The sequence below is a fragment of the Salmo trutta genome, chromosome 22, assembly GCF_901001165.1.
Source record: "Salmo trutta chromosome 22, fSalTru1.1, whole genome shotgun sequence".
NCBI classification, from domain to species: domain Eukaryota; kingdom Metazoa; phylum Chordata; class Actinopteri; order Salmoniformes; family Salmonidae; genus Salmo; species Salmo trutta.
The window spans coordinates 27,807,772-27,832,324 of NC_042978.1; the positions used below are offsets into that span (position 1 = coordinate 27,807,772).

General features: G+C 42.9%; 2 protein-coding genes across 13 annotated transcripts in view; one reads left to right on the plus strand and one right to left on the minus strand.

The window, feature by feature from the left end:
• The window catches only part of palld (palladin, cytoskeletal associated protein), a 102,377-nt gene extending 95,657 nt beyond the window's left edge, over positions 1–6,720 (minus strand). For 4 of the 7 annotated variants that reach the window (XM_029707534.1, XM_029707525.1, XM_029707526.1 and 1 more), the window contains exons 1-2: positions 6,515–6,719; positions 1,584–2,999 (exon numbers count right to left, since the gene is read on the minus strand). In XM_029707534.1, coding sequence (XP_029563394.1) covers positions 1,584–2,998 — 1,415 coding nt within the window. In that variant the 5' untranslated portion in view covers position 2,999; positions 6,515–6,719. Of the gene's footprint in view, positions 1–1,583; positions 3,000–3,109; positions 3,269–6,514 lie in introns of those variants that run through there. The other 3 variants (XM_029707528.1, XM_029707530.1, XM_029707524.1) reach the window with 2 other exon arrangements.
• Positions 6,721–11,226: 4,506 nt separating this feature from the next.
• Positions 11,227–23,669, plus strand: anapc4 (anaphase promoting complex subunit 4). Of its 6 annotated transcripts, none has more exons than XM_029707540.1 (29): positions 11,227–11,390; positions 12,394–12,510; positions 12,625–12,730; positions 12,944–13,076; positions 13,164–13,238; positions 13,416–13,442; positions 13,549–13,593; positions 13,694–13,778; positions 13,867–13,974; positions 14,097–14,180; positions 14,330–14,416; positions 16,884–16,948; positions 17,205–17,247; positions 17,343–17,419; positions 17,587–17,687; positions 17,911–17,962; positions 18,114–18,169; positions 18,301–18,347; positions 18,470–18,526; positions 18,680–18,736; positions 18,827–18,920; positions 19,128–19,225; positions 21,551–21,612; positions 21,706–21,744; positions 21,854–21,955; positions 22,086–22,166; positions 22,363–22,530; positions 22,836–22,959; positions 23,128–23,669. In XM_029707540.1, exons 2-29 carry the CDS (start codon positions 12,403–12,405, stop codon positions 23,341–23,343), a joined length of 2,397 nt encoding a protein of 798 aa, XP_029563400.1. In that variant the 5' UTR covers positions 11,227–11,390; positions 12,394–12,402; the 3' UTR covers positions 23,344–23,669. The 6 variants fall into 6 exon arrangements, with proteins under 6 accessions (XP_029563400.1, XP_029563401.1, XP_029563398.1 ...); XM_029707541.1 differs by having other exon boundaries at positions 11,247–11,315; XM_029707538.1 differs by lacking the exon at positions 11,227–11,390 and adding an exon at positions 11,934–12,198 and having other exon boundaries at positions 22,381–22,530.
• Positions 23,670–24,553: the final 884 nt, after the last annotated feature.

Genomic DNA, 24,553 nt, shown 5'->3' on the forward strand with positions numbered 1-24,553 from the left:
TTAATCTAATGCGTGATTGCGTTGACTCCCTCTATTCCTTCATTTTGGTACAGGGCGTAAATTTATGGACTCGGAAAAGACGAGTAAATTCTATTACATCAAACGGCGAAATGTGTATGCAGTTTAAGTATGTGGTACAGTACGCTAGTATGGGTATTCGGGCATGGCCACTGTCTCCTATTGGTCAAATACAACACTATACTACAACCTTCATATTTCCCAAGAAGGTGTGGAGAGGTGAAGAGGTGGAGAATGACAGAAAACGCTGTGTCATGACATTGCTTACGTTTCAGGACCTGGCTCCTGTTGGCCTGGAGACTATTTATACAGCAGAGGAAGAGGCCCCTTATAGCTCACCAGGACAGGAGAGAACCATATCAGAACCACGGTCCCCAGGCCTCTCACCCGCTGTACTCTGTTAGTCAACCTCAACCAGGCAGGATGAAGGCCTTCTCCTCAAAATGAACCCCACGCCCAGCCTCAACTAGACAATAACAAATAAAGGCTTGTACAGCCTGAGTCCATTGGGCACAGTAAATAAATTTTCTGAAAAGTGTCTCAGCTTAGTTTCCTGGTGGACTGGTCCAAATCCCTACAGCCAAGGGGTGCTATATTTAAAAAAAAAGAGCAGAATGACTGCCCAGGCAGAAACTCCCTGACCTGACAATGTCTCCACTAGCACCTGGTCGCAAGGCTTATCGGTTACTGTGGTTACATACAGTGTAACTGTCCAACCCCACAGCAGGTGTTCCGTGGAGGCCTTGTCGACACCCAACAGCTCTCACCTCCTACCTCCTCCCGCTCCCTCAACATCCCACTCCCACACCCAAATGGGCAACCCTATCTCTGACTGAAGGCTCTGCTTCCTACCAAAGACACCACTCTATATGAGTATGTGCACAAGTGTTTTAGTTGGGTCTTTTTCGCCATATATCCAAATCCTCTCACAACAAAACTCCAAAGTTACCACGTGTCCAAATGGGGAGTCAGTCACAGAAAGTTGGTAGCAACTTAATTAGGGAAGATGGGCTCGTGGTAATGGCTGGAGAGGACTCAGTGGAATGGTATGAAATACATCAAACATGGTTTGATGCCATTCTATTTGCTTCGTTCCATCCATTATTATGAGCCGTCCTCCCTTCATCAGCCTCCACTGGAGTCAGTGTGTTTGATTTGACTCCCTTACCGAGGGGGATCGTTTTAAAAGTCTCCACCATGGGGATCCACTTCCCTTAGAGGTGAAGGAAATTGGTGTCAGACCAACAAGAGGATCAACTGCCTTTGCAACGATAGCATTAAATATAGTATGATGACAGAGTTCTGATCTTTACCCACTACATCAAATGGGTAACACATACCATTGGAGATCTTCATTAATAAAAGGATAAACAGATATACAGTACCGTATAAATAAACTTGAGTTTATGTTGAGGAACATGCAGCAGTCATATTTACTATACTGATAATGCACACAATGAACCTCTTGTGTTCTACCACTGGTGTTAACCGTCTCATTCTACTGATACTCATCACCAATATGATCACAACCAAATCAGACTTCCACCTACCACCATTCTCCTTACCTGACCAGCGGCTGAGGGTTTCCTGCCACCCTGCACTCCAGTCGGATGGGGTGTCCCTCTGCCACCTCCTGGCTCTTCAGCTTCTGGGTGAAGTGTGGCAGTGACAAGTCTCCATCTACGCTCTGGGCTCCACTGTGCTGCTGCTCCCCCATCAACTGGGCTCCACTGTGCTGCTGCTCCCCCATCAACTGGGCTCCACTGTGCTGCTGCTCCCCCATCAACTGGGCTCCACTGTGCTGCTGCTCCCCCATCAACTGGGCTCCACTGTGCTGCTGCTCCCCCATCAACTGGGCTCCACTGTGCTGCTGCTCCCCCATCAACTGGGCTTCACTGTGCTGCTGCTCCCCCATCAACTGGGCTTCACTGTGCTGCTGCTCCCCTATCAACTGGGCTCCACTGTGCTGCTGCTTCCCCATCAACTGGGCTCCAATGTGCTGCTGCTTCCCCATCAGCTGGGCTCCACTGTGCTGCTGCTTCCCCATCAACTGGGCTCCACTGTGCTGCTGCTTCCCCATCAACTCATTCACACTCATCAGATCAGAGACAATTGGAACCCCCATCACACTCAGAGGAGGGACACCCGTCACACCCATTCCACCCATCATGCTTGCTGGCTGGATACCCAAGCCTGACTCACACTGCTGTGGTGCCCCCTGTTGGATGAGAGGCTGTGGGGGGACAGAGGCAGAGCCCTGGGGGGCCGGCAAGTGACTCTTAGGAGACAGATACCCGCTGTCGGGAGAGGAGGAGTCTTCCTCCCCTTTTTGCTCCGGCCGGGCAGAGCCTTTAAAGATGGAGGACAGCTCCTCGATGAAGGTGGCAGCACGGCTACAGAACTCAGTGGCGGAGGCAGCCCGTTCATTCAGCTCCAAGCCCTCATGGACCAGTCGGGGCTTGTCCTGCTTGTAGACTGGGGTGATGTTCTTGTGGCAGACAAACTTCTCAGGCAAGGCCATGGCTTCGCATGTGGCCTGTATGGGCCTGCTGAGGTAGAAACTCTGGCTGGAGGTGACTTTGACTGAGTGGCTGTCATCTGGGGAGTGGGCTTTGGTTTGGTGGGGGAAGCTGGGGCTTTTGGTCAGGTATTCTTTGGTGTTGAGGGGGGTGGGGGAGGGGAAGTAGAGAGCCGGCTCCTGGGATCTGGGAATAGGGGAGACAGGGACTCCCCGGTCTTCTGCATCACTGAAGGCCTCCCGAGCCAGGTCCAGGCTGCGGTTGATCTCGTCTTGGCTGAGGAAGGCGGTAAGATCTGAAAAGTCCCCGACCCCGGTATCCATATCTGCCATAGAGTCCAGGTACAGATCCCCATCAGACGACGTCTCTGAGAACACCCCTCCGTCTCCCTCTAGAACCCTGCCCCCATCCTTCATAAACAGAGAGAGGGGGAGGGACTGATTCCAGCTCCCGTCCTGCATCCTGAAACACACACACACAATATGACATTCAGTTAACACAGTAGATATAGCCAGACACTAATTATAAACAACATACACATAGTCATCTGAATAAATAAAAACAGAACTCACAGTCAACAGCAACACACCCTCCCTCATCAACCTACAGTTGAGGATGATTTAGGCTGGCATTCTTTGGGCTCAGCTGGTTGTTATTAACAAAGGCTTTCGGGAGGTCAAAGTGTGCATGACTGGCATTTGTCACCATCCCACCCTCTCCCTAATCGTCTATTTCCCTCACTCTCCTCTCGCTTCCTTATTCTTCTCTCTCCCTCTTTCTCTGTCTCTGCAACAATTCACTACAAGTATAAAATAATTAAAGTTTTAACCATGATAATTCTGTTATAATTAGAGTTGTACTGTCCATACACTGCAAAAGACTAGATAAACTACAGCGGCAGCCACACAAACACACACACCCACGTGTGCGCACCGTCACAGCGGGATTGTGTTTGTTTTGGTCATACCACACATTTATGAAACTCTCCACTGACAGTGGTCAATAGCTCAAGTGTTACAATGCCTCCTAGTAGGAGGGGGGTGCAGGAATCAGGAGCAGGAGAGCAAGGAAGTTCCAGTGGCACAAAACGTTTAATATGGTAGTCCCGAACTCAAATACAACATGAGGGAAAAACACGTACAAAACGAAGTCGCCACACAGGGAAACTAATTGCACACACGGAGGAGAAACCTCGAGTCCTAAACAAAGTCTCGAAAAACGGTAACACTACCGAATACAACGAAAACCCCGTGGTGCAGACACGCACCCCTAACGTAAAACACACAAACAATCCCGCACAAAAACTAGCATGCAGCGGGGTGTAAATAAACCCACCGAAATCAACTAAATGAATACAGGTGTGAAAAAACAGACAGACACAAACGAAAAGGAAAAATGGATCGGTGGCAGCTTGTTGGCTGGCGACGACGACCGCCGAGCACCGCCCGAACAGGGAGAGGAGCCACGTTCAGTGGAAGTCGTGACATCAAGCATAGCTCTGTCACTTCCTAAACAGGTGGTCTAGAACACACATCAGATGGAAGTAGAAGCATCTATATGCATATGTAGAATGTGCTTGGGAACATAGGTGTGTACAGTCTTGGCCAAAAGTTTTGAGAATGACACAAATATACATTTTCACAAAGTCTGCTGCCTCAGTTTGTATGATGGCAATTTGCATATACTCCAGAATGTTGTGAAGAGTGATCAGATGAATTGCAATTAATTGAAAAGTCCCTCTTTGCCATGCAAATGAACTGAATCCCCCAAAAACATTTCCACTGCATTTCAGCCATGCCACAAAAGGACCAGCTGACATCATGTCAGTGATTCTCTCGTTAACACAGGTGTGAGTGTTGACGAGGACAAGGCTGGAGATCACTTTGTCATGCTGATTGAGTTCGAATAACAGACTGGAAGCTTCAAAAGGAGGGTGGTGCTTGGAATCATTGTTCTTCCTCTGTCAACCATGCTTACCTGCAAGGAAACACGTGCCGTCATCATTGCTTTGCACAAAAAGGGCTTCACAGGCAAGGATATTGCTGCCAGTAAGATTGCACCTAAATCAACCATTTATCGGATCAGCAAGAACATCAAGGAGAGCGGTTCAATTGTTGTGAAGAAGGCTTCAGGGCGCCCAAGAAAGTCCAGCGAGCGCCAGGACCGTCTCCTAAAGTTGATTCAGCTGCGGGATCGGGGCACCACCAGTACAGAGCTTGCTCAGGAATGGCGGCAGGCAGGTGTGAGTGCATCTGCACGCACAGTGAGGCAAAGACTTTTGGAGGATGGCCTGGTGTCAAGAAGGGCGGCAAAGAAGCCACTTCTCTCCAGAAAAACATCAGGGACAGACTGATATTCTGCAAAAGGTACAGGGATTGGACTGCTGAGGACTGGGGTAAAGTCATTTTCTCTGATGGATCCCCTTTCCAATTGTTTGGGGCATCTGGAAAAAAGCTTGTCCGGAGAACGCAAGGTGAGCGCTACCATCAGTCCTGTGTCACGCCAACAGTAAAGCATCCTGAGACCATTCATATGTGGGGTTGCTTCTCAGCCAAGGGAGTGGGCTCACTCACAATTTTGCCTAAGAACACAGCCATGAATAAAGAATGGTACCAAAACATCCTCCGAGAGCAACTTCTCCCAACCATCCAGGAACAGTTTGGTGACGAACAATGCCTTTTCCAGCATGATGGAGCACCTTACCATAAGGAAAAAGTGATAACTAAGTGGCTCGGGGAACAAAACATCGATATTTTGGGTCCATGGCCAGGAAACTCCCCAGACCTTAATGCCATTGAGAACTTGTGGTCAATCCTCAAGAGGCAGGTGGACAAACAAAAACCCACAAATTCTGACAAACTCCAAGCGTTGGTTATACAAGAATGGGCTGAAATCAGTCAGGATGTGGCCCAGAGGTTAATTGACAGCATGCCAGGGCGGATTGCAGAGGTCTTGAAAAAGAAGGGTCAACACTGCAAATATTGACTCTTTGCATCAACTTCATGTAATTGTCAATAAAAGTATCTAAAGACACTGAAGCAGCAAACTTGTGAATATTAATATTTGTGTCATTCTCAAAACTTTTGACCACGACTGTACCGTAGGCTACTGTACATGTGAGCTCCATGACTATAATGTAGAGGATGGAGCATGTGAATGAAACCGTACTTGCAATAGTCACTCTGTATAGAAATGAGTGTGTTTGTGTGTCAGTATGGTATACTGTACATATACGAGTGTGACATTCTGCCTTCTATGGCGTCAGGAGACCAGGTGTTGTTATTTTGAATCCCCTTGGGCTATGTTTCACAGCAGCAGCACAACTCCACCCTCAATAAGGGCCCTTTGAACACACTGCAGTATAACACATACATGAGCTCACACAAGACACACACATGCATACACACATATGCATACACACACATGCATACACACATATGCATACACAGTCAGACACAAGGGATAGTATTCTCTTCAGAGGCTGTTATTTTCCATGTGAAAAAATGCATTTACTATACAACATTGATTAAATATGAATGGGGAATATTAAAAAATATTAAAACGAATTGACAAAAGGTCAATAACTACTGTCAATGGTCATTGTCACCAATGCCGTCAATTACAGAATAGAACAGAGTACATAATTTCTGCTATCACTGTTCAATAACTATGTACTTAGTACTTCCATTGTAATGTACTTTAATATAACTTTAATATCTTGTGAAAATAACCATATTGCACCTGCAGCCCTGACACTAACCTGATCTCAAATGCAAAAGTGAATATCCTCACATACACTGACAGTAAATTGATATCAACAGATTTTTCTAAGTGTTTTTCTAATATCCAAAATTCTAAGGATCTCTTGATTGCTGATAGGCTGTAAGTAGCATTTCAATATAAAACAAAGGAAACAACAGCGCCTCCAGGACATTCCACTAATAATGTCAACAAGAAATGAGAAAGGACAGCCTTACCTTCAAGTTTTTGTCCAAAGGTATTGTCCCAGTCTAGTAGTTCCAGTTTGCTGTTAAAATTATATGTCTGTGAGAATAGACAGAAGCGTATTTTCCCAGCAGAGTAGCTTTTTTTGGTCAGGCAGTGAGTGCGAGCACTGTGAGCAGGTCGAGGTCTACTTGAGTGGTTCCTCCAGTGTGGCCTGCTATCCCATCTGTCCCAGCATCTGACCGCTCACTGTGTCTGGCTATATTTGGCCCCGGGCTCAGATTTCACAGCCAGAATGCTGGTGAGAGAGAGAAGAAGAGAGAGAGTGAGAGAGAGAGAGAGGTGTGGGGTACAGTGAGGGAAAAAAGTATTTGATCCCCTGCTGATTTTGTACGTTTGCCCACTGACAAAGAACTGATCAGTCTAGAATTTTAATGGTAGGTTTATTTGAACAGTGAGAGACAGAATTAACAACAACAAAAATCCAGAAAAACGCATGTCAAAAATGTTATAAATTGATTTGCATTTTAATGAGGGAAATAAGTATTTGACCCCTCTGCAAAACATGACTTAGTACTTGGTGGCAAAACCCTTGTTGGCAATCACAGAGGTCAGACGTTTCTTGTAGTTGGCCACCAGGTTTGCACACATCTCAGGAGGGATTTTGTCCCACTCCTCTTTGCAGATCTTCTCCAAGTCAATAAAGTCTCGAGGCTGGCGTTTGGCAACTCGAACCTTCAGCTCCTTCCACAGATTTTCTATGGGATTAAGGTCTGGAGACTGGCTAGGCCACTCCAGGACCTTAATGTGCTTTTTCTTGAGCCATTCCTTTGTTGCCTTGGCTGTGTGTTTTGGGTCATTGTCATGCTGGAATACCCATCCACGACCCATTTTCAATGCCCTGGCTGAGGGAAGGAGGTTCTCACCCAAGATTTGAAGGTACATGGCCCCGTCCATCGTCCCTTTGATGCGGTGAAGTTGTCCTGTCCCTTTAGCAGAAAAACACCCCCAAAGCATAATGTTTCCACCTCCATGTTTGACGGTGGGGATGGTGTTCTTGGGGTCATAGGCAGCATTCCTCCTCCTCCAAACATGGCGAGTTGATGCCAAAGAGCTCCATTTTGGTCTCATCTGACCACAACACTTTCACCCAGTTGTCCTCTGAATCATTCAGATGTTCATTGGCAAACTTCAGACGGGCATGTATATGTGCTTTCTTGAGCAGGGGGACCTTGCGGGCGCTGCAGAATTTCAGTCCTTCACGGCGTAGTGTGTTACCAATTGTTTTCTTGGTGACTATGGTCCCAGCTGCCTTGAGATCATTGACAAGATCCTCCCGTGTACTTCTGGGCTGATTCCTCACCGTTCTCATGATCATTGCAACTCCACGAGGTGAGATCTTGCATGGAGCCCCAGGCCGAGGGAGATTGACAGTTCTTTTGTGTTTCTTCTATTTGCGAATAATCGCACCAACTGTTGTCACCTTCTCACCAAGCTGCTTGGCGATGGTCTTGTAGCCCATTCCAGCCTTGTGTAGGTCTACAATCTTGTCCCTGACATCCTTGGAGAGCTCTTTGGTCTTGGCCATGGTGGAGAGTTTGGAATCTGATTGATTGCTTCTGTGGACAGGTGTCTTTTATACAGGTAACAAACTGAGATTAGGAGCACTCCCTTTAAGAGTGTGCTCCTAATCTCAGCTCGTTACCTGTATAAAAGACACCTGGGAGCCAGAAATCTTTCTGATTGAGAGGTGGTCAAATACTTATTTCCCTCATTAAAATGCAAATCAATTTATAACATTTATGACATGCGTTTTCTGGAGTTTTTTGTTGTTATTCTGTCTCTCACTGTTCAAATAAACTTACCATTAAAATTATAGACTGATCATTTCTTTGTAGTGGGCAAACGCACAAAATCAGCAGGGAATCAAATACTTTTTTCCCTCACTGTATTTGAGAAAATCACAGGGGTGCAATGTTTTCTACTGATGGCAATAAATACAGTACTTCAATACGCAGAACAGAATACTCAAACATACACACACAACATCTGACACATGGAACTGAGGGGCTTTTCTCTTTGTACCTTACCATGTTGCACTGTCAAACCCACACAGCTGGTGGTCATGAAAAATGTGTGTACTCTGCTACCTACAGAGTACATGCATCTGTCAGTACCATCCCACTGGGCACAGGTGTCAATTCAATGTCTATTCCACATTGGTTCAATGTAACTTAATTGAAATGACTTGGAAACAATGTTGATTCAACCAGCATGTGCCGAGTGGGATAAATATGGTGGAGGAGGAAGTTCAGGCTTTCTCAGTCACAGGCTGGGTTAGGAACTGATGCTGATCTTGGGTCAAAGCTTGACATCACCCTTCTCTCTGAACTGTAACACTGCTCTACTGTGGCCAGTTGAGTTCACTCCTCGACCCGAGATCTGCCGCTGAGCCTCTGAATAAGCTGTTATTAGTATACTAGACTCTTCAGTGTTATTAGTATAGACTCTTCAGTGTTATTATTATAGCCTCTTCAGTGTTATTATTATAGCCTCTTCAGTGTTATTATTATAGCCTCTTCAGTGTTATTAGTATAGACTCTTCAGTGTTATTATTATAGCCTCTTCAGTGTTATTATTATAGCCTCTTCAGTGTTATTAGTATAGACTCTTTAGTGTTATTATTATAGCCTCTTCAGTGTTATTATTATAGCCTCTTCAGTGTTATTAGTATAGACTCTTCAGTGTTATTAGTATAGACTATTCAGAGTAATTATTATAGACTCTTCGGTGTTATTAGTATAGACTCTTCAGAGTTATTAGTATAGACACTTCAGTGTTATTAATATAGACTCTTCAGTGTTATTAGTATAGACTCTTCAGTGTTATTAGTATAGACTCTTCAGTGTTATTAGTATAGACACTTCAGTGTTATTAGTATAGACACTTCAGTGTTATTAGTATAGACACTTCAGTGTTATTTGTATAGGCTCTTCAGTGTTATTAGTATAGACTCTTCAGTGTTATTAGTATAGACTCTTCAGAGTTACTAGTATAGACATTTCAGTGTTATTAGTATAGACTCTTCAGTGTTATTATTATAGACTCTTCAGTGTTATTAGTATATACACTTCAGTGTTATTAGTATAGACTCTTCAGTGTTATTTGTATAGACTCTTCAGTGTTATTAGTATAGACTCTTCAGTGTATAAGCATTTTTTGCACAATGGAAGTTGGGGGCCAGGGTAACCTATGGTCAAAGTTCATTGCCTTCTCTGAGCCCCCATCCTCTCCAGTAGCCTTGAAATACTCTCTGGCCTCTCTCTGCAGGCTGTGTCTCAATGATGCCTCGGAATTGTATACCCTGAGTGACTGGTAGTAACCCAGTTCTCTGCTTGAGCCCGATTTATCCACTTCGCGTGGAAAAGTTGATGGCTGACGCATCTCATGGTTGGGTTAAAAGGGCACAGACACATTCTGACTCTGCAGCCTCACTTGGTCTATTTGTGGGCCGATATCGCAGACAGTTGATCCTAACAGTGCAGAGCTATTCCGGTTCTCCAACTATCTACTGATTACAGTTAAGTGCTAGTGACAGGGCAGGGAGGAATGTCCATTGGACTGCTCTCTCAAACCATCAACCCCCCTCACACACACACACATACTGCCAAGCAACTGACCTCAACAACACTTTACCATTGACTATCCTTCAGCACTGACCCTTCATTCACTGCCCCAGAACCAACCCCCCACTCATCTTTCCAAAGCCCCATGCACTCACACTATCCAACTCATATATGGAAATAGCTTAAGTGTACCTTGTTGAGGGTATCATTTAAAAATAACTGCATTAATTGGTGACTTCGAATAGCCTCGCTCATGGTCTGGCAAAAATAGAAATTGAGCTTTCCAAATCTGATCATCCTTTCAGCTAGAGTTGACAGACCTGACATCCTGTCAGTTAACACTTATGGCCATTTATCAATTACTTCAGATTTCTTCTTATTTTTTGATACATTTTTTTACCTCACACATTAAATGATTCACTTCTAGACCAGCGGTGGAAATAAACATACAACCTTCTGAACATGAGAGCCCATTCAATCAGGCACCTGTAGGTTTGAGTAAAACAATTTTTTATTTTGAGTTAAAAAACACTAATGGCCACTTTTCAACGTGTTAAACTAGATAGAAAGTATGTTGAAGTTATAATTGACCTACACGTTTTAAATAACTGCCCTTTTTCTGGCCCGCAAATTGCTTTTTACGAACAAATTGGTCTGTGCGGCCCTCCACTCAATTTTTTTATCCCGATGTGGCACTCAAGCCAAAATTATTTTCCACCCCTGTACTAAACTCTAGGTGGGTTGGTGTCCCAATCATCCAAGAGGCCACAATCCCTATCCACAAAGTGGCCAGACATTTATGAGATACAGTAAGCTCCAAAAGTATTGGAACGGTGACACATGTTTTGTTGTTTTGTCTCTGTACTCCAGAACTTTGGGTTTTGAAATTATGCGATAACTATGATGTTAAATTGCAGACTGTCAGCTTTAATTTTAGGGTATTTTCATCCATATCAGGTGAACCGTTTTAGAGATTGTCCTCTATCTATCTCTATGTAGCAGCCTGATCAGTGAGCCAGATAGGAAGAAGCAATCTTTGCACTGCAGCAGCACAGTAGTTCAGTTTGTCCTTTCAGGGTCTCCGTTGCGTCAATTTCATTGGCTATTCAGACTTGAACATGATTGGGTAAGACTTTATTCAGTGGCGCTGGTCGTGGCGAATATGGAGCTAGCTAGCTAGATCACACTAACAGTATCCTGCAAAGAAGTAAACATTAGCGTATTGTTTATTTCTAGTTTCAAAGTAACAGTAACATAGTTGGTCCTCAGACATCCCAGTACAGTAAGATACTATAACTGGCTATTTATGTTTACCGCGCAGTTGTTGTTAGCAAGTTGACTAGCTAGTTAGTAGCTATTGACAAGTGAACTTTTGTATTTATCAAAAATACAACCCATTTTGTATTTTTGATAAATCCAGCGTCAACTAACTAGCTAACATTTTATAATTATTACAATGTTACCTCTTTGTACTAACGTTAGATAGTATAACATGCAAGCTAGCTAACTGATAAAGGTGTCTTGTATTTTTATTTTGCATCGGATAGGACAGGGGTGTATTCATTATGATAACTAACCCATTTCATGTGTGCTAATTGCGCATATGCGAACGTGTTTGTTGAACGAGATTACCTGTCGTATATTGTTTGTTTTCTTTGTTTTGTTTTTACAGGGACAGTGCACATTAATTAACGTTTCAGTAAAAGTGCCGGTTTTAGCCAGCCGGCTAATTTTCAACCGCAGTCCCTGGGCAGGTTATTAAAAACAATTACAATATAGACAATCAGTGAGCACATGCAGAGCAACACAGGACAAGCAAGACATAGCATACAGACAGAGCAACATAGAACAAAAAGCAATTCATTATTCGTCGGATTCCGTTGCTAAACGTTTTGCAACGGAAACAGTTTACTCCAAACGAAAAACATTTTGCAACGAAAACGAGAGTTTCTATTGGACAAATGCAGCTAGGTCCATCACAGTTTCGTTCCATTTGCTCTGTTACCGTTTTGGTTCCTAGAGTAAACGTTAAAAGTTTGCAACAGACGAAACGTTTTGTTATGGAAACCCGAATAATGAATACACCACAGGTAATCTTTTTCACCAAACACTTCCGCATATGCACAATTAGCACAGATGAAATGGGTTAGTTATCATAATATTTGCAATTAGTCTGGGTACAAGGTTATTGGATAGGTGCAATTTAGCTACTTCTTCACTGACAAGTATAGCAAAACTTGACTGCCACTTATTCCCTTGTTAATGCTTCTGTGTTCTATTTTCAGCCCACAAAAATGCCTGCATTCCGTCAAGTGGGGGAGAAGCAGCTCCCCAACCCTGTTCTGTGTATGGCATGGTCTCCAAAGAGGGATCTTATTGCCCTCGCTAACACTGCTGGCGAGGTAGGGAAAGAAACACACCCCCATATGTTTCATACCAGATTAATGCCAGATCACATTTGCTTATATTGGGAGTAATTTCATTAATCTGTGTGTCAATCGATGTTTGTGTTGTAGCTGCTACTGCATCGCCTTGCCAATTTCCAGCGCGTTTGGAGCTTGCCACCCAATGAGAATACGGGAAAGGAGATCACTGCACTTGCTTGGAGACCTGATGGCAAAAGTAAGAGATGGCAAGATATGGACCTGATTATCTTAAATTACTAATCACATTGGAAGCATTGCATAGTTGCGTTACTTTACCACTGTTACAACAATAAACCGTTGTACACTGAACACAACATATTTACTACAGCACAGTGTGTATGCCTCTGCATTTGTTTCACTGCCTTTGTTTCACTGCCTATCTAATGTATGTCCTCTGTGCTGTGTTCAGTCCTGGCCTTTAGCCTTGGGGACACTAAAGTGGTGGTGCTGTGTGATGCAGAGAAGGCAGAGATCCTTCACTTGTTTCCATTGGAGAATCCTGTGTCCTGTATGCACTGGATGGAGGTGCTAGAGGAGAGCAGGTCTGTAGAGGGGATGTGTGGCTACACTAGACTTCTATTTGAGTGTGTGTGAACTGCATAGTCAAATATAAACCTCCTGTCTTTCAGCGTCCTCAACTCATTCTACACCTCTGAAGATGAGTCAAACCTTTTTCTTCCCAAGTTGCCAACTCTTCCCAAGAGGTAAACATGTGTTGTCAGTGACATTATACAGACATCAGCCATTTGACATTTATTAAAGTAAAATACATTTATGGAAACTCTTGGTTCTTGGTTCTTGTGTTAAACAGTACAGCATTTTGCTTGTTTTGCACCATCTGCCCCCCCCCACCCCTAAAGGAATGTTTTGTTTATTCTTAGCTACAGTACTACATCAAAGATATTCAGGTATGTTTATATATCTTCAGCAACAATGACAAGGTTAAATGATATTTCAGACAATCTGTCTGCATTAGAATACATGTTTTTTCATAACCAACCCTCTGTCTCGTAGTGAGGAGAAGTCAGACGAGATCCTGAACCTGTTAGGAGAAGTGAGGTGTGTGCTGAAGGTTTCACATGCTTTATTATTGAACATTTTGTTGACACACAATCTCATGTACACCTACAAATACTTCCACATTGTCAATTGTCTGCAGACTAAACATCCTGGTTCTTGGTGGAGGTTCCGGCTTTGTGGAGCTGTATGCCTATGGGATGTATAAGATTGCCACTTTACCAGGGGTAAGATTGCACTCACACACTTATGCACTGGTTTAGTCACCCACTCTCTGCAGTGACTATGATGTAACCAGCAGATTATTTTCGTCAGGTTCCTGGGACGTGTAGCAGCCTGTGTCTGTCCAGTGACCTGAAGTCCCTGTCTATCATCACAGAGATCAGGTCAGCTGGCAACGACCCAGAGATCTGCTACATCCAGGTAATCCGTTATGCCCACATTTAAGTGAAATGAAGCATGTTTCTTACCCATCTTGACCGTCATCTTCTATATTCTTCGCTTATTTGAGGTCTTTCACTGTGTGTGTTTGTTGTCTCATCCAGCTCGACACAGGGCTGCTGTCCGACTGTCTCCCTGAGGTCACCAGGATGGCACGCAAGTTCACCCACATATCCACTCTGCTGCAGGTCAGTGCCCTCCTTATGTAACGAATATGACTAGAAGTCTCCTCATAGTTCATATTTCCATGGTGATATTTGAGGGCATTCATCAGACTAGTCTGGCCATTGGTATTTCTCTCTCAAACTTATTCTGTCTCTCTGTATCGTTCCTTCAGTACCTGCGTCTCTCTCTCACCTGTATGTGTGAGGCTTGGGAGGATATCCTCATGCAGATGGACCTTCGGCTCACTAAGTTCGTTCAGGTCAGTGGTCACTGTTTAGGGCCCGGTTTCCAAAAAGCATCTTAAGGCTTAGTCCATCGTTAGAATCTTTATAGGAGCATCGTTAGAATCTCCGATCCGTTCCCCAATACTATCGTTACTAAAGTTGCACTTGAAAAGGCTTGTTAATTAACGGCTGGCTCAGACCACTTGTGGGAACAGCTAAGTGCGTCATTAGATATTTTTTTAGCTTTTTCGGCGTCACTTTATAGAGAGAAGATCTCCGCTAAATATAAAATCAAGATGTTTAACTGTCTTTCTGTTTATCGCCAATAACTTTAGAATGAATGTGAACACATACAAAGTTGCCAATATTTTTGCAATTGTTATAAACAAGCGAAGCATATAAAGATGTTTCAAATGAAAACCGAGATGACTGAATTAAAAGACACAGCATAGGCTATAGGCCTATATTCAGTTGAAGTCGGAAGTTTACATACACCTTAGCCAAATACATTTGAACTCAGTTTTTCACAATTCCTGACATTTAATCCTAGTAAAAATTCCCTGTCTTAGGTCAGTTAGGATCACCACTTTATTTTAAGAATGTGAAATGTCAGAATAATAGTAGAGAGAGTGATTTATTTCAGTTTTTATTTCTTTCATCACATTACCAGTTGGTCAGAAGTTTACATAGACTCAATTAGTATTTGGTAGCATTTCCTTTAAATAGTTTAACTTGGGTCAAATGTTTCGGGTAGCCTTCCACAGGCCTCCCACAATAAGTTGGGTGAATTTTGGCCCATTCCTCCTGACAGAGCTGGCGTAACTGACTCAGGTTTGTAGGCCTCCTTGCTCGCACATGCTTTTTCAGTTCTGCTCACAAATCTTCTATAGGATTGAGGTCTTTGTGATGGCCAGTCCAATACCTTTACTTTGTTGTCCTTAAGCCATTTTGCGACAATTTTGGAAGTATGCTTGGGGTCATTGTCCATTTGGAAGATCCATTTGCGACCAAGCTTTAATTTCCTGACTGATGTCTTGAGATGTTGCTTCAATATATCCACATAATTTTCTTACCTCATGATGCCATCTATTTTGTGCAGTGCACCAGTCCCTCCTACAGCAAAGCACCCCCTCAACATGATGCTACCACCCCTGTGCTTCACGGTTGGGATGATGTTCTTTGGCTTGCAAGCCTCCCCCTTTTTCCTACAAACATAGCGATGGTCATTATGGCCAAACAGTTCAATTTTTGTTACATTTCTCCAAAAAGTACGATCTTTGTCCCCATGTGCAGTTGCAAACCGTAGTCTGGCTTTTTTATGGCGGTTTTGGAGCAGTAGTTTCTTCCTTGCTGAACGGCCTTTCAGGTTATGTCGATATAGGACTCGTTTTACTGTGGATATAGATACTTTTGTACCTGTTTCCTCCTGCATCTTCACAAGGTCCTTTGCTGTTGTTCTGGGATTGATTTGCACTTTTTGCAACAAAGCACATTCATCCCTAGGAGACAGAACGCGTCTCCTTCCTGAGCGGCATGACGGCTGTGTGGTCCCATGGTGTTTATTCTTGTGTACTATTGTTTTTACAGATGAACGTGGTACCTTCAGGCATTTGGAAATTGCTCCCAAGGATGAACCAGACTTGTAGAGGTCTTGGCTGATTTATTTCAAATGATGTCAATTAGCCTATCAGAAGCTTCTAAAGCCATGACATAATTTTCTGGAATTTTCCAAGCTGTTTAATGGCACAGTCAACTTAGTGTATGTAAACTTCTGACCCACTGGAATTGTGATACAGTGAATTATAAGTGAAATAATCTGTCTGTAAACAATTGTTGGAAAACTTACTTGTCATGCACAAAGTAGATGTCCTAACAGACTTGCCAAAACTATGGTTTGTTAACAAGAAATTTGTGGAGTGGTTTAAAAACTAGTTTTAATGACTCCAACCTAAGTGTATGTAAACTTCTGACTTTAACTGTATGTCAATGATATAGAAATACGTTTCATTCAATCGTTCTATTTTGCTAATTGTAGGCTACTGTCTTTCATGTTTGCCTCAATATATTTCATGATGTGTGACATGTGCGCCTTGATGTGCCAAAGATTTAGTGCATTATTATTATAGGTTAAACATTAGAATAAGCCTCGTCAATATTTGTAGCCATAGGTCATACTATCTCATAGGAGCTGAACCGTCGTCCAGTATTGTTGAATAATTGTAATGTTACGGTAATATATGAAAGGGGGAACGCTGCCTTTCTTTAGATCATATCAGTATCGACACATGCCTCAACGACGCACTTAGCGAAGGTTCTCTCTCTGCGTGGTCTTTCGGGAAACGCATTACATCTTCGGCTGTTGTAGGAAAGATGCATCATGTAAAACACTCGGAAGCCTAAGTTCTATCAGGAAACCCGGCCCCGTTCAGTCTGCCTCCAGCCCATTTTCCAATAATGACAGCACACCTAAAAGACATGATCTGAACCAATTCCTATTTTTAGGAGAAGAACACCAGCACACAAGTCCAAGATGAGTTTCTGGAGCTTCTACTATGGGGACAGTCGAGGTGAGAACCGTTACTGTGATCCAATGACCCTTGTACACTACCACGTCCTCCACAACATGCTTTCTAATAAGTAATAGTGCATGTAGTTGTGAGCACTAATGCAAAAACATGTTCAACAGGCCTTTCATTTGAGATGTAGAACTTCAAAGTGTCCTGTAGGTGGCACTACATCATAAACCTCATCTGACATGGAAAAGACTGATTTAGAGATGTTAAAAGTTTTTTTTATTTAACCAAATTCTCTATTTTTGACCAGCCCTGAACTACAGGCTCTCCTCATGAATCAGCTGACCGTCAAGGTGAGCTGAATAATAAAGTTGTTCAAAGATTGAGTATGATTGTGGGTGGTCATTTTGTAGCTTTGTAAGACTGATGTAATTTGTTTGTTTCATAGGGGCTGAAGAAGCTGGGCCAGTCTATAGAAACCTCTTACTCCAGCATTCAGAAGCTGGTGATCAGCCACCTGCAGAGGTAGCAACTCAACTGACATGAATAATTATCACTTCACTTATCGTGACCCATAATGCCCTTTTTCGGGACCATACAATGCAAATGTCAAGAAATTGCATCATGATTGGTATCACAATCTTTGGTACCAATCCTCATCCCTTCTTTTCCTCTCCTCTCCCTCTCTCCAGTGGTTCAGAGGCTCTGTTGTACCACCTCAGTGAGGTGAAGGGGATGTCTCTATGGAAACAGAAGTTCCAGCCTCTTGGCCTGGACTCAGCAGCTATAGAAGGTACAGTGCTTAGATCCTGCATAAACCATGACTGTGATATCTTTACTGATAAATACAAGATTAAAGTGAATGTAATTGTGCAGTTCATTTGTCTGTGATGAGATCAGGACTGACACTCATTAGTAATTTGCATGACTGGAACATTTGTTCAAAATGTGTTCTCTAAGCTGCTCGCAGGATTTTATCAAATTAAAGTTATGTGAATATTTCTGTTTTGTTATAGATGCCATTACAGCTGTGGGTTCATTCACTTTGAAAGCCAATGAACTTCTACAGTGAGTTTTCATGCTTATTGACATGCTATTAGATTAGTATTTTGTTATTTTTAATAACACATCACTCATTTTAAATGGAGTTGACTTCAACCCTGGTGTTTGTTAAACCTCTCCCCCTCATGTTATTCCTCACTGTCTGTCTCTTACTCAGAGTGATTGACAAGAGCATGAAGAACTTCAAAGCCTTTTTCCGGTGGCTGTATGTTGGTAAGACCTCACCTTTTTTGGGAGCTTGAGATATACACCACCTTTTAGCGACTGATGGAACATTTTAGTATATTTAAAATATCATTGATTATTAAATGCAAGTGTTTTAATACATTTTTATTTTCCTGCAGCTATGCTAAGAATGTCAGAGGAACACGTCCCTCCAGAACTCAATAAGGTGAGATTCAGGTTGTGAATGTGAGACAGAGGAAGACTTGATCAAAGTAGTGTGATAAATGGTTCAATGTGTATTATTTTCTCATCTGTTGGTATAATGTCAATCTATCCCATTCACCTCAGATGACCCAGAAGGACATTGCCTTTGTGGCGGACTTCCTGTCTGAGCACTTCAGTGAGGTAAGATATATATATATATATATATATATATATATATATATATATATATATATATATATATATATATATCTTATTGGATAAATAGAACAGTACTTAATTTCCACAGCTTTTCACAAACTAGCCAATTACATGCCCTCTCCTCTGCTCTGACAGAACGAAGAGCTGTTTGACCGGAAAGGAAAGTACTTTAATGTGGAGCGGGTCGGTCAGGTGAGGGACAAGCGTAGTCTGTGTATATTTTAGTATGTGTGTGTGTGTGATCAGTGTACAATGACACACTTTTTGTCCTTTTTTTTGCAGTACCTGAAGGATGAGGATGAAGATCTAGTGTCTCCGCCCAACACCAAGGGGAACCAATGGCTGAAGTTTCTGCAGGAGAGCACACACCTGAAAGGTGAACTATAACCTTTATCTCAGAATAGACAACTATGCAGGAAGTGCCTAGTTAAATAAAGGTCAAATATATATATTTTTTAATAAAGTGTGTGGTTATCCATCATGTTGTAATTAGATGGCGGAAGATTGGTTTGCCATTGTATTTCTCTATTGTTGTGACTGCCTTACTGAACTGACATTGTACCTAATTGATTGGTTTATCCAGAGAGCCCGCTCCTCTTCCCTTCGTACTCTCAGAAGTCCCTACACTTTGTGAAGAGGATGATGGAGGGGGTGATTGAGTTGTGTCTACAGAAACCTGCTGTAAGTCTGAAACACATACACAGTGAAACCCAATTTCATTTGCCTTTAGTACTGAAGTGTACACTACTTAATTTGGTCCCTGGCATAAGAAGTACATTGCCAAAGTTTTTCTTACAAATACGAAAGTAATTTGTCCCACACTGCCCGTGTGAAATTTGGCTCAGAATCTGCTGAGTCATGCAGTCATAAGCCTTCTGCCAGGAGTTCCAGGCAGCTATAAATCGGACTAACTCTCTGCAACAGAGTTTTCATATTGCATTCTATCCCTCTCTCCCACCTCTGTCTCCCACACTTTTAGTTACCTTGTCCATCACTTCTCTATCCTCCTTCCCAACTTTTCTTTTGTCACTGCAGTAACAAGCTACATATCGCCACCACAGGAGGTTGGTGGCACCTTAATTGGGGAGGACCTGATCGTGGTAATGACTGAAGCAGAATAAGTGCAATGGTATCAGTTGAAGACAGAAGTTTACATACACCTTAGCCAAATATATTTGAACTCAGTTTTTCACAATTCCTGACATTTAATCCTAGTAAAAATTCCCTGTCTTAGGTCAGTTAGGATCACCACTTTATTTTAATAATGTGAAATGTCAGAATAATAGTAGAGAGATTTCTTTCAGCTTTAATTTCTTTCATCACATTCCCATTGGGTCAGAAGTTTACATACACTCAATTAGTATTTGGTAGCATTGCCTTTAAATTGTTTAACTTGGGTCATACGTTTAGGGTAGCCTTCTACAACCTTCCCACAATAAGTTGAGTGAATTTTGGCCCATTCCTCCTGACAGAGCTGGTGTAACTGACTCAGGTTTGTAGGCTTCCTTGCTCGCACACACTTTTTCAGTTCTGCCCACAAATTTTCTATAGGATTGAGGTCGGGGCTTTGTGATGGCCACTCCAATACCTTGACTTTGTTGTCCTTAAGCCATTTTGCCACAACTTTGGAAGTATGCTTGGGGTCATTTGCGACCAAGCTTTAACTTCCTGACTGATGTCTTGAGATGTTGCTTCAATATATCCACATAATTTTCCTTCCACATGATGTCATCTATTTTGTGAAGTGCACCAGTCCCTCCTACAGCAAAGCACCCCCACAACGATGCTGCTACCCTCGTGCTTCACGGTTGGGATGGTGTTCTTCGGCTTGCAAGACTCCCCCTTTTTCTTCCAAACATAATGATGGTCATTATGGCCAAACAGTTCTATTTTAGTTTCATCAGACCAGAGGACCTTTCTCCAAAAAGTACGATCTTTGTCCCCATGTGCAGTTGCAAACCGTAGTCTGGCTTTTTTATGGCGGTTTTGGCGCAGTGGCTTCTTGCTGTGCGGCCTTTCAGGTTATGTTGATATAGGACTCGTTTTACTGTGGATAAAGATACTTTTGTACCCGTTTCCTCCAGCATCTTCACAGGGTCCTTTGCTGTTGTTCTGGGATTGATTTGCACTTTTCGCAACAAAGTATATTCATCTCTAGGAGACAGAACGCGTCTCCTTCTTGAGCGGTATGACGGCTGCGTGGTCCCATGGTGTTTATACTTGCATACTATTGTTTGTACAGATTTAATGTGGTACCTTCAGTCATTTGGAAATTGCTCCCAAGGATGAACTAGACTTGTGGAGGTCTTGGCTGATTTTTCTTTTGATTTTCCCATGATGTCAAGCAAAGTGGCACTGTTTGAAGGTAGGCCTTGAAATACATCCACAGGTACACTTCCAATTGACTCAAATGATGTCAATTAGCCTATCAGAAGCTTCTAAAGCCATGACATCATTTTCTGGAATTTTCCAAGCTGTTTAAAGGCACAGTCAACTTAGTGTATGTAAACTTCTGACCCACTGGAATTGTGATACAGTCAATTATAAGTGAAATAATCTGTCTGTAAACAATTGTTGGAAATATTACTTGTGTCATGCACAAAGTAGATGTCCTAACTGACTTGCCAAAACTATGGTTTGTTAACAAGAAATTTGTGGAGTGGTTGAAAAACAAGTTGTAATGACTCCAACCTAAGTGTATGTAAACTTCCGACTTCAACAACTGTACATTAAACTCATAGTTTCCAGGTGTTTGGTGCCATTTTATTTGCTCTGTTCTGGCCATTATTATGATCCGTCCTCCGCTCAGCAGCCTCCTGTGATCGCCACATACCTAAGGAACACTGTTTGCATGTTGCAGGTTCATGAAACGGTTATCTTTCTAATTGAATTATTTTTCCATAACTGGACAGCAGTGTTGAGAGATTACATGAATCCAAACGAAGGCATATGAATTTGAGTCATTACATGACGCTAGTTGTAGTGATACTGATTTGTTCTCTGTAGGAGGTCATTGGAAAGTCTGTGAAACAGGCTGTTTGTCTGCCCCTCTACACAGTACCGGAGAGGTAAGGACATATTGATCTACTCTTGACAATACCACAAATTATTAAATAAAATAGTTATGTTTGTTTGTTTCATTTTATTGTTTGTCTTTGCAGCTCAGAAAACACTCCAAGGCTTTTTGAACTTCCATCATTGTAAGTAACAAAAAAACACACACTCTGTTCATAATGGTAATGTAGATAATGTATATTACCAAGGTTGTTATTATGTTAACATTGATGCACATTTTTAATTGATGATCAGGTACAATGATAAGAAGACCAATATGCACTATGGAGTGTTCTGCATGCCAGAGATTTCACCCTGCAAGCTTTATCTACTGCGGAAGTTTACTGACCCATTCAGGTACAATACAACACTGTACCCTATTTTAGTCTGGTTCAATGTCGTTGATCCCCAAATAGCCCAATGTTTATGACTGAGCATGTGCTTTTTTTGTTTGTCTGATTTGTTTATCTTTTTATGTATGTCACAGGCCCGTTCCCAATGCTCTCATGGCGATAGATCTGAGTAATGTTCTCAGTCACAGTATTGATGATGATGCTGCGGGGGCCAGGTGAGTGCCGCTTGTCTTCCTCTCTTTCCTAGAATCCACTCAATTATCTCAACCTCTACTATACAGGCAAATGATGGGCTCATGCATTGCATATTACTCTCCTCTTATGATGATCTGCAATGGATTCCCTGTGCGTTTCTATTAGTGATAATAATTGTTATAGAACCATGTTTTTTGTTGCATGTCTATGTTTCAGTTCTGACTGTGTGTACAGTTGCCAGGATGCTCGTTTCTATGATGACGAGACATTGACAGTGGTGCTGCGAGCATCAGAAGAGGATAACAGGGGGCGTGTCCTTGCCCAGCTCCCTCTTGGCTCCGCCCTCAGCTGTGAGGAGGAGTTCAACTGGGACCCCAGTCTTAGGTGTGTGTGATTGAAACACCTGTCTCCCCAACATGCAAACCTAGTCCTATATTCCTAAACCCAAATAGTGATCTACTCGTAACTGTAACCTACAACTCACCTCAAACCCTCAATTATGATCTACCTGATTACAAGCTGCAACTCAAGACTTGCACCTCCAGTGCAAGTAAACATCAACTATAACCCTAACCTGTAATTCACCTGTTTTAAGCTAGAGATTTACTGTAGATATTTGCTATGTGTCTACTTTAGTTATCTCCAATGTAGTAGTCACCATGGGTCACCTGTGGTATCTGTATTCTCAGGTTGGACCAGCAGAGCGGCGCCATCCCTGTCAAGGGGCTGGTGCTAGAGAACCAGTGGCGAGACTTGGAGAACATGAAGGCCCAGTTTGTGGCTGTGAATGGGATCCGGAAAGTGGCCTGTGTGGTAAGACAATGGAAAGGGGATTCCCTTACTAAGGTTTTATCTGGCTTCACTAAGCAGCTATGCACCTCAATGACCATGTATTGAACACCAAAACAGTTTGGTCTAACAGTGGTTGAGAAATGGTTCAGAATCTCTGTCTGAGGTTCCTCTCTCTTTTCTCCCTCTCAGCTGAGCTCCAACCTGCGGCACGTCCGTGTGTATGAGATGGACGTGGAAGATGAGGAGGATGAAGAGCGGCCTGAGTCGCAGAACGCCAGCTCTGACCAGGATGGCCTGGAGGAGACGCCGGCCATCCAGGGGGAGGCGGAGGGAGGAGAGACTGAGGGAGGGGGACAAAGGTCTAAGGAGCAACTAGAGTCTGGGGAAGCACTGGAGCTCTCATAGCAACACCTTGGCCACATTCAGTTGCCAAATGTTCTTGAACGTTGCAGATAGAAATTACATGAATAGAGCTGATATGATTCCTTATTCTACATGTGAGGCGTGTTTCTTCTACATAGAAATAGCCTATCTGAATGTTCTAAAACGTTGCGTCCTGCTGAACGCGCACCTTATCTAGGCCAGAATAACAATTTAACACCCCCCCCCCCCCCCCACCCTGTACTTTTGCAGTAATCATAATTAATGCCACCATTGCAAAGCCGACGTCCCCCTCCCAGCACTTTTATCCCTGACAAAGTAATAAATAAATAAATGTTTTGATAAGAAAAGAGCCTTCTGGTTTATGTTTTCATGTGGTTGTTCCCTATGTCTGTAAGGCAAGTGTAGATAGATAATGTAACATGAATCTGATCCTCACAGATAAGAGTCAAGAATTGTATTTTGAGCAACCAATGCTTCAGTCATAACTGTAGTATTTTAAGATGAGAGATTAACACAAATTCCTAGAATACAGTACAGACTGCATTGGGAGGTACTACAGTCGGGGCCAAAAGTTTTGAGAATGACACAAATATTAATTTCCACAAAGTTTGCTGCCTCAGTTTGTATGATGGCAATTTGCATATACTCCAGAATGTTATGAAGAGTGATCAGATGAATTGCAATTCATTGAAAAGTCCCTCTTTGCCATGCAAATGGACTGAATCCCCCCAAAACATTTCCACTGCATTTCAGCCAAGCCACAAAAGGACCAGCTGACATCATGTCAGTGATTCTCTCGTTAAAACAGGTGTGAGTGTTGACGAGGACAAGGCTGGAGATCACTCTGTCATGCTGATTGAGTTCGAATAACAGACTGAAAGCTTCAAAAGGAGGGTGGTGCTTGGAATCATTGTTCTTCCTCTGTCAACCATGCTTACCTGCAAGGAAAGAAGTGCGGTCATCATTGCTTTGCACAAAAAGGGCTTCACAGGCAAGGATATTGCTGCCAGTAAGATTGCACCTAAATCAACCATTTATCGGATCAGCAAGAACATCAAGGAGAGCGGTTCAATTGTTGTGAAGAAGGCTTCAGGGCGCCCAAGAAAGTCCAGCGAGCGCCAGGACCGTCTCCTAAAGTTGATTCAGCTGTGGGATCGGGGCACCACCAGTACAGAGCTTGCTCAGGAATGGCGGCAGGCAGGTGTGAGTGCATCTGCACGCACAGTGAGAC